The 15,790-nt window shown below is 50.1% G+C and overlaps 1 protein-coding gene across 2 annotated transcripts in view; it reads left to right on the top strand.

The window, feature by feature from the left end:
- The first annotated feature begins 581 nt into the window (after positions 1–581).
- The window catches only part of Dtx4 (deltex E3 ubiquitin ligase 4), a 31,653-nt gene continuing 16,444 nt past the window's right edge, over positions 582–15,790 (top strand). Inside the window, exons 1-4 of one of the 2 annotated variants that reach the window (XM_032891667.1) lie at positions 1,146–1,198; positions 6,469–6,551; positions 9,434–10,157; positions 15,483–15,544. In XM_032891667.1, the coding sequence (XP_032747558.1) occupies positions 6,536–6,551; positions 9,434–10,157; positions 15,483–15,544 (802 nt within the window). In that variant the 5' untranslated portion in view covers positions 1,146–1,198; positions 6,469–6,535. Of the gene's footprint in view, positions 1,199–6,468; positions 6,552–9,433; positions 10,158–15,482; positions 15,545–15,790 lie in introns of both variants that reach the window. The other variant, XM_032891666.1, reaches the window with a different exon arrangement.

Raw genomic sequence — 15,790 nt, 5'->3', positions numbered from 1 at the left:
GTCATGGGGCGTGGCTTCTGCCTCCTTGATGGACAGCTGAGGAACGGTGCAGACGAGGATGAGGTAATAACGGGCAGAACAAGAAGATCGGGGGGCACCTTCGTAGAGAGAGAGAGAGAGAGAGAGAGAGAGAGAGAGAGAGAGAGAGAGAGAGAGAGAGAGAGAGAGAGAGAGAGAGAGAGAGAGAGAGAGAGAGAGAGAGAGAGAGAGAAGAAGAGAATATGAATATGAATATGAATTGAATGTGTGAGTGTGCATACAGGAGCAGGAGGGAGATGCGAGCCTCTAAGCTCACGACGTGGACACGGCTCGTGCAGCGCTGAAAACAGACAGACAGACAAACAGACAGTTCTATTTTTTAACAGACTGCAAAGTTGGGTCCCGGCGTTGGCCTCTGGGGCCGGGATGGCGCGTGTGCTCTCGGCACCGGGGGACCAGGGACGCCTCCTCCGGTGCGAGTTCGCCTTGGCGCTCCGCCCGGGAGGGGCGACTCCTTCTGGCAGCCACTGAGCGGAGCCGCAGGGAGGGGGAGCTGTGCCACCGCGGTCGCCTTGCTCCGTACGGAGAGAGGGCGGAGGGCGTGACCGTGCGGCGCGATCCACGCGGGCACCCGCGGAGCCCGAGGCGCAACTGGTGCGAGGCGGGTGCAGCGTTGCGCTCGGGCCGCGCACCCCCGGGTGGCTTTGCAAGGCGGGGCGGCGAGTGCGCAGGGCCGGGCCTTTGCATGAAGCCACTGGACCCCTCGGAGCAGCGGCAGCGGCGGCGGCGGAGCCGGGCGGAGCGCAGTCCGAGGCGGGCGGCCCCGGGGTCCGCGTCCCGGTGCCTACGCGGCTGCGGACTCCCCCATGGGCCGCTGCTGAGGCTTCCCGCAGCGGAGGGGCGCGGGCCGGGGGGCGCGGTTGAGACCCGGAGGCGGCGGCGCCGGAGGAAGCGCAGAAGGCCGGGCCCGGGAGGCGGCCAGCACCTCGCCGCAGCCCCGGGCTCGCCATGCTCCTGGCCTCGGCCGTGGTGGTGTGGGAATGGCTGAACGAGCACGGCCGCTGGCGTCCCTACAGTCCAGCCGTGAGCCACCACATCGAGGCGGTGGTGCGCGCTGGTCCCCGCGCTGGGGGCAGCGTGGTGCTGGGCCAGGTGGACAGCCGGCTCGCACCCTACATCATCGACCTGCAGTCCATGAACCAGTTTCGCCAAGACACGGGTGAGCCATTCACATCCCTTGTCTGTCCCGGGAGCTCTCGCCTCGTGGGTCCGCTGTGATCCACCCAGTGGCCAGCTTTGCTTACTGGCATCAGCTATAGGTGTTGAGGGCAGGTGCTTCTCTTCCCTAGATCTTCACAGAATCCCAAGACCACCTCCAAGTAAATGTCCTTGCAAGTAGTTTAAAGTGTCTTTCTTGATAATGCAACCCAGCTTCACCCTATCTATAGGAGACCCCTTTATGCCCCCTCAGCCCCTAGTGGCCCTTTGTGCAGGAACTCTAGGGCTTTGCAGCCACCTCCCCCCCCCCGCCCCCGCCTCCTGAAATGCTGACTCTTCAGCAAGACACTACTTGAGCCCCTTGGCTCACACCTCTTTGCCTCAGGCACCTTTGGGCCTACCATACACCTGCCCCACCCCCCCCACCCCACCCCCAACCCCGACCTCGTTTCAACTTTAACGTCTATGGCCTTCTTCTATGGACCGAGACTTCCCACTGACAGCTCCCTAGTGTGAGACTTGGGGGAGGCATATGGATCCCCAATCTCTAATTACAGTCCATTGAATGAAAGTGCTGGGATGATACAGGGAGAGAGAGTGGAGCATGGGTTCCAGGACGGTGCATCCTGGATGTAGTGGCATCCACAGATGCCTCTGCTTAGGCACTCAGAGCACTGAAGCAACAGGCCAGAGCAGATGGAAAGAGGAGGCGGGAGGACTGGGCTCTGGAATGCCTGGCAGGGAAGCTGCTCCCTTTGTCCACGAAGAAGGAGGAGGAGGAGGGAGAGAGGGAGGAGGAGGAAAAGAAGGAAGGCTAAGAAGAAACCGTCCCCAGGATTTTTTTTTTTTCCTTAAAATAGCACACAAGGACCACCACTCTGGCTTCCCAAGGCACTAAACTCTCATCTTTCCATAAAAACTAAGCTGCCACCAAGTCTGCCACAAATCTCCCAGCTGTGCAGCCCTTAGATCCCCTTCAGGAAGGGAGCTGCATAGGTTAGAGTGAGGGTTGGGAGCCAGTGTTGAGAGAAGAAAAGCAGAGTTGCTCTCTTCTTTGGTTCTAGTTTGTTCAGGCTTAACAGATGGCTTAGGACACGGTTCGGTCTCCAGAGAGTAATGTCTTCAATTGGGGGTCATTTTTGGAATTCTGCGTGGCCTTTCCCAAGGGTGTAACTGCAGAGCCTGGAGCAGGTGTGGTGGGGAGGGGGAAGAGGAGAGGAGGAGGAGGGGGCCCTGTGGCTCAGGGAACAGCTGCTGGACAGGTCCTCTAGCGTCCTAGGAAAGCCCTCACATCCTGTGTGGTAATTGGGATTGTCATGGGAAAGAGGTGTAGTTCCTCCCTCTTGTGATCTGTGGTCATAACTCTCAAAAACCTCTTTGCCAAGAACTGTATGACCCTGGCCAATGGAGGAAAACTTTCTGGAGGGGGAAAAAATGTTTTAGGAGTTTTAACGTCTGTTTGGCTCGAACCTTATCAGAGAAAGCAGGGAAGAGGAGCTAAGAGACAGAGAGGAAGAGAAAATAAACAGGAATGTTGGGAAATGGGGAGAAAGGATCAAGCGTAGCCTGAGCCGAAGAAGTCTTCATGCCTTTGGTGGAGGTTATGGAGGTGAGGCCTCAGAGACAGGGTGTGGCGTGGGTGTTTGCGGAGGAAGCGGCTGAGCCCTGGAGGTGGGGTCAACAGACCACCTGACGGATTTCCAGGCCTGCTCAAAATAAAACAGCAAGTTTAGCTCTTCTATTTCAGACTAAATGTGTGCAGCATATGGAGAGCTATGCTAGTAATGGACTGGCTCCCATCCCCTGCCCCACTGTTAGGGAGCTGGAGGCTTAATCTGTGACTTAATGGGGCTCTCCAAGAGGAGCATGGATAGACCTAAGAGCATCCACAAGGTAGAAGTTGCTCTTGACAGAAGTGAAGTTCTGGAGAACCTGGGATGAGTGACAGACCCTCTGTCCCAGGGTCTGACTGCTGGTAGCTCTTCTCAGGGGTCAGTTACCTCTGGCCTAGTGTTATAGCAGGTCACTTGGTGCTGGAGCGGCTTCTGTTTTATGCTGAAGCTGAGAAATAGCCATGATCCTAGGCAACTACTCTGCCACTGACCTGTTTCTTCTGTGTCTGCACCCCTTTAAAAAATATGGTCTAGGTATTTATCCTGACTGCCCTCAAACTGGCCAGCTATGTGTCTCAGTCTCCCCAGTGCTAGAATTAGACGTGCACCAACTTCTCCAGCCTGAATTCTTTTGAAAATTATGTTTGTGTGTTTCACATACACGCCTCTTTGGTTTCATCCCCACTTTCCTGCATCAAGATCACTTCCTAGGTAACTCTTTCCCCTATGACAAGTGCTAGGCTGGGGTGCTGAAAGCATGAGGCTTCATTCCTAGAAAGGCTATGCCTGTCGGGGAGCTTATAATTGCAGATTAGAATTCTTTCTTGTCAGTTCTGACCCCCCTTGTGCTTCCTTTTTCGATGACACAAGAACTCAGTTCCTCTGAATATAGACCATTGATAAGATTGTGACATGGTAGAAACTTTAAGCCACCAACTCCCAGGCAACCTCAGCCAAGCCCTGGCAATATTTAATTAAATTACCCATTGTCCCCAAGCCACACTTTAAAGCTGGGAACCAGAAAAATCCCTATGAAGACAGACAAGCTCAAAGTTCCCTGCCTAGCAGCAATCACTCTTTGGTTGTCTTGTTTTATAGGCATTTGACATGAGAGTTTTCTCTTTTCAGAACTGTATGCTTGGATACCTAGTCTTAGGTCTCTCCATTCCTCAGAGCTCTTGGCTGCATCCAGACTGTCTCCAGGGAGATGGCTGGGAGGTTGCAGACACCCATGTGCCAGCTTCTGTTTGCCCTGGGTCCTCCTTCCTCAGACTCTTGCAGATGGGAGCTGATTTACATTCTAGGCTGGTCTTCACTAGGCGTCCGGACTGAAGAATATTTAGAAAGTAAGAAGAGAGACGGGCAGAAACCAGTCATTTCTATAAGTTTTGGTGGAGGCCTCTCCATCCAAAGTCCTCTACTGTCTCTTTTCTTTCGTAGTGAGGCCTTTCCCTAGGTGCTCAGGTCTTTTTCTTTGTAGATTGAAGAGAAGCCTTCAAAGACCTTTTTCTTCCAGCATAGGCATCCACAGGTGCATGGGCAGAACCCCCCAGCACCAACAATGATGCTAATGAAAACAAAATAGGTTGGTGCAAGAGTGAAGTCTTTCCAGCTCTAAGTTTTCAGGACTAGGCTACCTCTTTTATCATTGATGCAACAAGAAGGGTCCAGTGGAGTAAGTGGTATTACAAGAATTGACAAAATCTCTCCTATTGCTTCCTACCTAATGTAGGCACAGGGGTGGAGGAGGGAGACATTTGGATGGCCATGTGGATGCTCCAGTATAGAGGAGATGTGTCTGTGATATGCCAAGCAAGTTGTGGAGGTGTCTTGCTGATACTTCACAAAGATTATATGAAAAATGTTACTCCCATTTTTAAAAGGAACAAGTTGAAAGAGCTTGAATTGCTCATGGGTTCAAGTTACTAAACGGCAGAGCTAAGAGTCTAATGACACGTCCCATGTCCCTTCCCTGCATTTGTGAACATTGTCCACTGATTCCCTGTGTGACTGCAGGCATGTGGAACATAACAGTAATAGAACATCCAAGATGTCACCCTAAATGGAACATTCTACACTGAGGGTGAGCTGAGGTGGTGCTTGTTAGAGGAGCTTAGGGCTTGGACAGTGTATTCTATAAAAATACAGGTGTGGTTTATGTATCTTAGTGACTTCAGCCCACTCCTGGAGCACTGTCTTCTGTTTGACAGGACACAAAACCTCTTGGATACTTTTGGATGCTTATGTTTGGGTACCTGGAAGAAAGCAACTTTTCCTTCTCTCCCTTCCTTGTAGTTTGTGAATATCCTCTATTTCTACCATATTAAAAAGCTTCTCCCTGGTCCATCACACCATAGGACAAGATGGAGCTTCTTCAGACTTTCTAATTTGTGGTCCTGATTCTAGAATAGCCCAGGGTGAGGATAATCCAAACAGAGCAGTCGCTGGAGCAGTGGTTCTCAACCTGTGCGTCACACTCCCCACAGGGATCACATATTAATTATCCTTCATATCAGATATTTACATTACGATTCATAACAGCAAAACTACAGTTATGAAGTAGCAACAAAAATAATTTTATGCATGGGGGTCACCACAACATGAGTAACTGTATTAGGAAGGCTAAGAACCACTGCTCCAGAAAGTGAGATCGCATCTTCTCTCAAATCTCAAATTTGCGGTTTTGAGGTTATGTATTTTCGATGACTATCCTGTAGGACTGAACTCAAATCAGCAACTCTTGTCTCCAAAAATTAGCTCATCGTCACATTCCTCTGTTTGCTACCATTTTGCTGTTTTCTTGTGGTCAACCTCGGGATTCTTTGACTCATTCTCTTACCCAGAACCTGGGTGGCTAATATGTCCTGGGATGTGAGATATGAAGTCATCAGTTGGAATTTTAATGTGCATGAAGACAAGTGGATTCCCAGACCAAGGCTTTTGGGTCTTGAGGTCATGACTGGATCCCTGGGGATTATGAGCAAGTGGCCTTGAAACTTCATTTGCAGAGTGCCCAGCTGTCCGAGCTCAGGTCCTCCCAGTCCTCTCTGTGGGGTCTCCCCAGCTCTCTTTTTTATTTCTCCACCAAGCATCCTCTCACTCTGAACTGATCAGGAGAGCAAATGCAGTCTTGTCACAGTTAAAACACTCCACTAGCTCTTCACTACCCGGAAACGAAGGCCATCACAGCTTGAAGTTCTAGACTTTCCATGCCGGGGCTCAAACTTGCTCCTCTGTGCCTTAAGTGTTTCCAGTGGTACTGAGGTCTTCTCTGCCCCACCTATTCACATGGGTCCCCCTTGAAGGAATGTCCTTTCTTACCATTTGACTATGGAAATTCTCCTTATTTTTCAAGACTTACGTCATTTGTCATCTAGTTCTTCGAACGTTCTGCAAACCGTCATTACTTCGGCTATTGATCATTATGAATTGAACCCCCAGGATATGTCAAGCCTTTGGGACAGAACTAGGCTAAACAGTTTTGTGCCCACTGTCACCAGATTAAGGCTCTAGGGAGGAAGGCAGGTTTCCATCTAACTAGCCACATAGATAATCAGGTAAACTTCACATTGAAGTCCGTGTTATTAAAAAGTAGGATTTTTGACTTGGTTACAGAAATTTCCTTGTGGCGAAATGAGCTTTATTTAACCTGAAACAGCAAACAAAGTACTTGCTGAGGGAGGACCTAGCATCGTGAAGAGTCCCAGGGGAAGAAGAGAAGAGCAATGGGAGAGACTGGAGGCCAGCGTGCAGCCAATGTGGGGAGAAGGAGCTGTGGTGAGGAAGGGGGTTTTGTCCTAGCCTAAGCAAATATTGTAGGAAGATTTAAACAAAGAAGGGGGGTAGTCATTTCTCCTGCCACCTTGCATCTCCTTGACATCTTTTGGCTCCTTTTGGATCATCAACAGCCACTCCCACTCCTAACTCCTTTGGAGACTGTGCTCTGCTTGAGGAATTCTTGAGTTTTGCTTTCTCCATAGCAACTAGTGGGATGCTGAACAATAGGCGATCAATGATACTCATGATAGTAGCCAGAGTGTTCAGTCAATCATCACACACTTTATGGAGCTTTTATAGCTGCCAGACATAGCACTAGGGAGTGGACTACAAAGAGCTACACAGCTGTATCCCTGCCCCCACTCAGCACCTACAACAGTAAGCTTAGCCATCTGAAAACAATCAGTCAAGTTCTGCACCTCCAACTTCCTGAGGGGCGGGGTTCAGACTAGAACATTTCAAGAACAGATGAACAGTGGCACAAGAAGTGAAAGAGAGGAGAGTTTTAGGAGGTGAGTATGGAAGGGGGTGTAAACGGGGAGGTTGTAGTGAAGAGTTGGGGAGACACAATGGAATGCATGAAGATTAGGAGGTCTCCATTTGTCAGAAGTAGCAGGAAATACAGAGGATAGAAGGAGATAGACTGGGAACCTGTGTATGGAGCCAGGAATTGGTCTAGGGAGTTAAGAGACAATGTTCAGACTTTTCCAGGATTGATAACTGAATTGTCTAAAGCCCAGTCAGAGCAAATGATTAAAAATGGATTTGTAAGGACTAGTCCAGTGCATGGCCCGTGTTCTCTTGAGAGAATGTTAAAAAGTGTCATTAAACTCTCTGAACTTAATTTTCCTATCTGTAAAGATGCTTTACAAGATTGCCATGGAAGTTGTACAGAGTGGGTACCTGGGAGTGGCTGTCTTAGTGGAAAGAAAGGCAAAGAAGAACAGAGTGATTTCGTGTCCACACACACACACACACACACACACACACACACACACACGAGTCCTCTAAACTGCACTTCACTTTCCCTAAAGTGCCTCAGGATGAACCACAATAATAATCACCAATCCATTTGCTTGCACACTTGCTGTGTGACACGTTCCTATTTGTAGTTTTATGCTTGTGTCTTCATTTAATTTTTCAAGTCCACCTGCTGAAATAGCTGTGTAGAAACCTGAGAGATGAGGAAAGGAGGCTTCCTCCCATAGCAGGAAGCGATGGAAGCTCCTCATGGGCCCTGTGCTTTGTTCCCCAGAAAGCTGACCTGCTGCTAAGGAAGGAAACAGAGGCTAACCCAGGAACACCCCCATCCTGAGACCCCAGGGCCCCCAGCAGAGGTCCTGGCACTGAATACAGGATTGTTCTGCTTCTCTGAATGTTGATGTTTTGGGTCATTAAGGGGCTTGAAGATGGGGTGGGGAGTGGGTTATGACCCTGGCAAAGGCCTGAATAACCATTGTTCCTTTCTTTCTCCCTTGAATGGGATTCTGTCCCAGTCTTGGTGTCTCCCTCTGGGTTGGAGGAGGGGTTGGGTCAGAGGCCAGGAAAGGGGAGCCTTTTCCCACCACTTCCTCAGATGGAGCCTATGTTGGCAGATAGAGGGACCCCCCAGCATCTCAGAGCCCTCTTCACTCTTGAGCTTTGATGTTGCTGCCATGAAATGAGTCTTGATTGGAGACGGAATTTGGGATTGGGGAAGGGAGGGGAAAGAGACTCCTCAGACCAGTTCTCTTGCTGTCCTGCTGGGTCATCTGGCTGTCCTATTAACTTGTAATCACCCTGGCTCTTCCTAACCCGCAGGGGGACCATCAAATGAAGAGGATGCTATCTTTAGAAGGGTTGAGTTTCTTGGAATCTTAGATAATTATTAAATGATTCTTGTGACCATTAAGAATGTTATTCTTGCCGATAAAAGGCTTAATTCTGGGAAACGGGAAAGTTCGCTCAAGAAGATGCCCCATCTCCTAATAACACATTTTTTTGTATTAAAAATTTTTTTAAAAAACATTTGTTCTGGCAGGACAGGGGAGATGGGTTCAGCCATGGTATATGTGTGGAGGTTGAAGGAAAATTTATGGAAATCAGTCTCTCCTTCCACCAGTGGGTCCTGGAGACCAAATCCAGGCCATCAGGCTTAGAATTAAGTTTCTTTACCCAAGGAGCCAATCACCAACCCAGTTCTTCCTTTCTTTTCACGTGCTCTGAAGGAGCCGTGGTGAGTTTCATTGCCACAGCCTCTGGCCTGTTAGATGGAAACACAGTTGTCCCCCTTTCTTCTGGACTTCGATGCTCTGGGTTCCTTTCTTCCATAGCCCGGGGTACAGGCACATATACAGGAACAGAGATGGCCTGTGAGCAATTCTATGTATGAGGGCATCTCTCTCCTGGGTCAGAGCTACTGGCCATTCAGGAGAAATCCTGGCATATGTGAATTCATGTTCATTCATTATGTAAATGAGTCACCTTTAGTCTTTTGTTTGTTTTTGTTTGCAAACGCTCCCAGGGAGGAGTTATCCTTTTTCTCTGAACTACTGCTGGCTGAGGCATTTTGTATTAGCCTGAAAGTGAATTGATTTTTGTCTGAAAACCAATGCCCCCGAACCCCAAGCTTGGAGGTACATTCTGTTGTTTGGCAATGCTTCACCTGCCCTCCCTGTGGTTTCATCTACTTCTACCCTGGATTGTCTCTACAATTCTCTGAATGAGCCTTATTCAAAACTGGCACACTACTAGGCCGCACAGGACCTGCCACACAGTAGGGCATCTGTTATGTTTTCATGTGAGTCTAATACAAATCAGTGGGATTCTATCCAGGCTCTAACCCCTCCACTGTCTTACTTTGACAGGGACCCTCCGTCCAGTTCGCAGAAACTACTACGACCCATCCTCAGCCCCTGGGAAGGGTGTGGTGTGGGAGTGGGAGAATGACAATGGTTCCTGGACGCCCTATGACATGGAAGTCGGCATCACCATCCAGCATGCCTATGAGAAGCAGCACCCATGGATAGACCTCACTTCCATTGGCTTCAGCTACATAATAGACTTCAGCACCATGGGCCAGATCAACAGGCAGACCCAACGTCAACGCCGTGTCCGCCGCCGACTAGACCTCATCTACCCCATGGTCACGGGCACTGTACCAAAGGCTCAGTCCTGGCCAGTCAGCCCTGGGCCGGCCACGCCCTCTCCTGCACCACCTTGCTCCTGTCCACAGTGTGTTTTGGTGATGAGTGTCAAGGCTGCTGTTGTCCATGGGAGCACGGGGCCCCTTCAGCTTCCAGCAGCTCGAAAAAACATCGCCCCCTCTGGAGTGGGCAAGCTGCCCCGGACACCTGGCCCTGGGGCAAAGCCACTAGACACCACTGGCACCATCCGGGGCCCAGGGAAGACTGCCCCATCGCAGGTGATCCGGAGACAAGTCTCTAACACGCCAGCTGGGGCGACTGTAGGCTCCCCCGCCAGCCCACAGGGAAGCAACCGGAAGACTGGAAGGGTGGCCCTGACCACGTTGAATCGGTCCAATCTGCAGCGACTGGCCATTGCCCAGTCCCGGGTGCTGATTGCCTCGGGGTAGGTGTTTTCCTGGCTATCACAGAGCACTCACTCACCTCAGGGGTAGCGTGTGACTCACTTCCAGGTCAGATAGCAAGAGGGACTGGCCAAGACAGACACAGCTCGTCTTCTCAGGCTGAGCTGCCCCTGGCAGGTGGAAGCCAGCATGGCGTGGACAAGGAGGGCTTTCATATCAGGGCACCAAGAGATCTGGATCTAACTGGGGTCTTCTTATTTGCCATGTGGTCTGAAGCCAGATCCACCCCACGGAGCTCTGACTTAATCATTGGTGAAACATGGGGCAGTCCCATGTTTCAGTCCCAGTGAGGAAAAGAGATGATTGTGGTAGAACGCCTCAGGCAGCGTTAGTTCAGCTCACTGTGTTCTGGTTTGACACTTTTAGCATCACATTTATAATCTTGGTAATGACTCTGGAGACATTGTCCCATTTCACAGATAAAGAAAATCAGGCCTTGAAATCCCCCTTCCCAACCAGGCATTTATTTCTGTACAGGCCTAAGTAGGTGCCAAGCAAGGACTGCTTCTTTCATGGCCCTTCTTAGCATTCTCCTGACATGCTGGTGCCATTGCAGGTGCCCTTAGTGTTTCTTCCGTTCCCCATCTCCCTCATCGACCAAACAGGAATGCCCAGCTCCCTGCACTGCTGCAGCAGCCTTTGCCTGACATGCTGGCTTCTTGTCCTTCCATCTCACTCAGCAGCCTTCCCTTTCTCTCCAGAGGCCTGGTCCTGCGGCTGCCCTGTGCCCCAGTTGGTTGAAAAGGCTTTAGAGCTGGAATGAGTTCCTCAGTTGAAAATCCAGGCTGCTCCAAGGCAACACCATAGACGTTCAGCTGGGTCTCCAAACAGAGTCTTAGCATAGGGACGGTAAATGAAAGAAGGTGCAGAGTTGAATGGAGGAGGACTGGGCTGGAGCAGCCTCTTCCTGCCTCTCACTTGTGTAAGCCCTGGGATCTTAGCAAGGTTCCGTGTCCTTATATGTCAAACGATGATCCCGAGTTTGCATAGCCTGCTCATGGAATCATTGTGAAACCCTCTATGGATAGAGTTCACTCGTTGACAAGTCCCAGATGTGCTCACCCATGTCAGCCCACTTCTTTTGCTGATATATTTTAAGCATGGGTGCTTTGCTTGAGAGATATCTTCCCTTAGAGTGTCACCCAACTCATGTTGTACAGAGAAGCTGGAACATAAGAGTTTTGTTCCACTGTTCTGTCATTGTTTTGGCTAAAGCTTCAGTGACGGTGAAGGCAGCTTAGAATGCTAGTCAGAGGCATGGGATGGGCATGGCTTCCTCCGTGGGGGAGTGTGGGACAGAGGGGAAGAGGCACCTGGATCCTACTGCTACTCTGCTTCTCTACACTGGGTTGCAGCAGAGTGCTGGGTGCTCTAGCTGAGTTCCAGCACATGATCTGTGTGTATCTAGGCTCTATCTATATAGGAGACCCCTGAGTGTTGAGCCTGAGCCCGGTTCCTTGCTGTGCCACTTGGAATGTTTTCTTTCCTCTGTCTTCAGTGTTCTTAGCTGTTGAGTGACATTATAATAGTACTTCATTTCTAAGGTTGCCATGTGGGTTAAATGAAGCCTTCAGTTCAGAGACTTCACAGAGTCCAATGGGTATTAGGCTGTCGATGATGATGATGATGATGATGATGATGATGATGATGGTGATGATGATGATGATGATGAAGACTCTAATGACTATACCCTTGTGTTGTTACTGAATTTAAGGCTAAGCTGAGCCAATCCAACTTACACTTCATTTCTGTCCCCTTGACAAATGCCCCAGTGACCCCATGCCATCATGGAGACAGATACCCCGAGGTCACCCTGAACTATAATGAATCTGAGGAACTTAACAGGCTTCATTTCTTTTCTTTGTTCCCCTGCCAAGCTGGAGAAGTGAGTGCAGTCCAGGCAGCGCAGTTTCAAAAGGGCTATAGAAATGAGTTGCTTTTGCTATGTTTTTCTGAAAGGGGCCCCTCCCACCTCTCTCTGTCTTCCAGCCCTTTCTTCTCACCTTTCTCCACCTCCTGCACCCCATGGCCATCTTCCCGTGCGCTTTTCTTGGCCACTAATGAGCATGTGTTATCCTCTTTGTCGGGCATTGCCGTCAACCTTCTGTCATTACACAGCCCGGTCCCCATCCCCTCTGCCCATGACCTCTTCAAGCAACTTTCCCACAGGAAAGGGGGGGAAAAAAGGAAGATTGGGGATGGCAGGCAATGCGGGGTGAAGAGAAAGTATTGGCAGGGGACAAAAGACGCAGCGAATTATTCAGACACAAGCAGGAGGTTCTTAAAAGGGGTGGGAAGGTCTGTGCGGGGCAGCAGTCACTCCTCTCCCCTCAGAGTCCAGGCTTCACTACCTCCAGCTAGGCATGGTTGCTGGTTGCCTTAGAGACAAGGCTATTGTCCTTCAGGAGGCTTCCAGGGTTGGTGAATAACTCAGAAAACACTAGACTTCTCCACACGGGGTCTGCAGGGATATCTCCCGCCCCATTCACGCCCCCTTCCCTTTACCGTGTCAGCTCCTCTCAGTGTTACTTTATCAATGGAAATAAAAACTTGGATCCACCGTAACTGGTAACTTCCCAAGAGGATGGGGGAAGGGCTGTCTTCTGATTGGCCAGTACATGACTAGGTCCAAGGGCTTTGGTTCAGTTGCCTGGAGGATGTGAGAAGGAAGCTTGCTATTGGACTGCTGCCTCACAGAAGGAGGGGCTTGGGCTCAGATAGCGGAGGCCCAAGGGCAGAGGACAGGTTTTCTGGAGTTTTCATTTTAACCAGGAACCATGGGGGAGGGGCAGGCAGGTGCTGCCTCCTCACAGTCCCTAGCAATGCTAGGCTTTCAACTCTGCTCTTTATACCTGATACCCTGCGCTCAAGAATGTGAGAAAACTGGATTATTAAAGCAGGAAGTGGCAGAAATCAAGTCCTTCGACAATTGTAAAATAAAAGTGTAAACAGTTGCCCAAATTTGCACAAGGCTCAGCTGTTTACCAACTACTTGACCTAGATCCTGTAGCCTCACAGGGACCCCAAGGGAGCAGACATTTATCGGGGGCGGGCTGTGGGGGGATTGTTTACAGCTGGGGTAAAGGCAAGCATATGTGATCACAGAATACTGAGGAGCGGGCCAGCGCTGCCAAAGGCAAAGCAGGCTGTGTACAGATGTGGGCAGTCACTTTCCATTTCTTCTCTGTTGGGTGTTTGTGTTTGGTAAAGCATACAGCCCTGCCCTCCACTGAGCCCCACTGCAGCGCACAGTCCAGGGATCAGATTATGCCCTTCCTGACACAGAGACAGGTTGACCCCACAGGTTCATCCCAAAGTGTTCCTGAGTGGTCAGGGGTTCTACAAACAGGCTTCCCCTATATCTCTCCAGACCCTCCTACACTCCACAATTCCCGGGCCACTCTGAGGATTGGAGTACTTCCTGGTGGACCAGATAGTGTGTGGAAACCTGCCAGTCCGGTTTGTGGAAACAAAGGTGGCCTTTGTCACTCAGATCACAGTTTTTTATCAGCTGAGGTGGGGGCCTGTGGCGGTGGTAAAAGGAGGCAGGTGCGGCGCTGTGTGACACATGCGGTCCCCTGGTGGCGGCCAGAGGACTTACCACAGAAAGCCGGCTCTTTCAGAGGTAAATCTGTCCTGGAAGGGATCCTGTGCTTCTGACTCCCTTTCCTCTCAGATAATGTAATGAGAAGTTGCCAAGGGGACACATTCTAACCCCATATCCCTGAGGTTCAAGCTGTTGGCTGACTTCATGTTTTTTGCAGTGCTTGGTCGTTTACAGAACCGGGAATCAAGTCTGTTCCCCTTTCCTTGGGCTAGTGACTTTTATTTTAAAGACAGCGTTCCCCTCCCCACATCCGGTCTTGCTTTGTTCAGGCGACAGTTGGGAAAGAAAAGTAGCTTTAGGTTTGGCCAGATACACAACATCACATGCTTTTATGAGCTTCACTGTTTCTGTCTTCATGGAAAGGCAACAGAGGAAGCTCATCATACTGGACCTGTGAGCAATAGAGAGACCTGGCTATTAGGCCTTTCTTCTGTCCCAACGGTGCCTTTGTTCATTACAGCATGGAGCAATGCAGAGCTTAGAATCATGGGAGGAAGAGTGAAAGGACTCTGGAGCCAGATATTGTGTGTAGGACTCCCGTGCAATCTTGGTCTAGTTGGCATAACCTCTGTATGCCCCAATTTTGTTCCTTATACAGTGAGATTGACTGTAACACTCCTGTGTAGATTGCTGGGAGGAGTGAGTGGGTTTATCTGTCGTTGAACCATTAGGATTGGCCCCAGCCAGATATGAGCCCTGTGAATCTTAGCCCATAGAGGAAGAGCCATGGGGTGCCATGCTCACAGCTGCACCTCCAGCATCAAGCATGGTTGTCCCAAAGTAGGGTTCAATGAGTTCATTTCAAATAGACAAATAAATAAATTTTGCATTCTTCCTTCTGACTTCCCAGCACTGCCCTACCCCAGCTGGATTCTCAGGCTTCCTGGCTTCAGAGGCATCTCTCGCCAGACCCACTGGCTTCTCCAAGCCAGCTGTGGAAGCCTGGGTGGCAAAGGGGAATGGCACAAGCCCCATCTCTACGGTCTTGTATTTTTACTGTTAGTGCCTTCCCCGTGGGCGGCCTGGCTTTTCCCAGGCAGCTGTGTGGGCTCCTCTCCAGAGCTGGGGAGGTCAGTGAGTGGAGGAGACTGGGCTTGTGTTTATACGATTCTGGGACAAGGAGAAGTGACAGCTGTTCAGGCAGTGGTTTCCAAATGCTGGACCAGGGATTGCAACATCTCTGCTCTCTGAGGAACGTGGGGGTGGGGGAGTGTGGATTCCTGTGGTGCATGGATTTGGGGATAGGGATACAACTCTGATCTTGGCTGAACTGTGTTTTAGCCAATACTAAGGGAGTGTACGTAGAAATGGGCAGTGTCCTAGAAGAACATCTTAGGTAGAGGAAACAACGTTTTCTAAAGGTGCTTAGGCAGGCGTATGACTGACAGGGGTGAGGATCAGCAAAAAGAGAGGATAAAACAGTGATAGGAAGAGGCTGGCAGAGGCTAAGAAGACTGAGGTGGAGGAATTGGCAGATAATGCAGAGCTGGAAACTCCTTGATTTGACCGCGGGCATCCTAGACCCGTTCTGCATGCTCAGGTTCTGAGCAGAGGGTGTCATGATCTGAGTTCAGTTTGAACCTCTCACCTCCCACTGATCTGTTAAGAACCCACCGCACTTTAGTAGGTTTAAACACCACACCGGTTCATTTTGTTCCTTTTGTCAGAGCCATAATACATCTGCCTGTTCCTTCTACAGGGTTCCCACTGTGCCTGTGAAAAACTTGAATGGGTCCAGCCCTGTTAATCCTGCCTTGGCAGGTAAGAGCTAACTAACCTGGGTTTGTCTGACATAGACTGAAAACTCAGAATCATGGACTAGCAAGTGAGCACATATTTAGAAAGAGGAGAGAATTTGGATGCTAACTGAAGAAAATGAGATCTTAGGATCTGAACAGGAAAACTCAGCGGGTGGTTCTAAAAGCTGAACATGCCAGGGGTCTTAAGAGATAGCTCATCTAATAAAGTGTTTGACAGGCAAGCATAAGGACAAACATTCTATCCCAG

This window comes from Rattus rattus, chromosome 2 (genome assembly GCF_011064425.1).
Source record: "Rattus rattus isolate New Zealand chromosome 2, Rrattus_CSIRO_v1, whole genome shotgun sequence".
In the NCBI taxonomy this organism is placed as follows: Eukaryota; Metazoa; Chordata; class Mammalia; order Rodentia; family Muridae; genus Rattus; species Rattus rattus.
The sequence above is the reverse complement of the archived record's forward strand: the minus strand, read 5'-3'. Positions and strand labels throughout refer to the sequence as shown.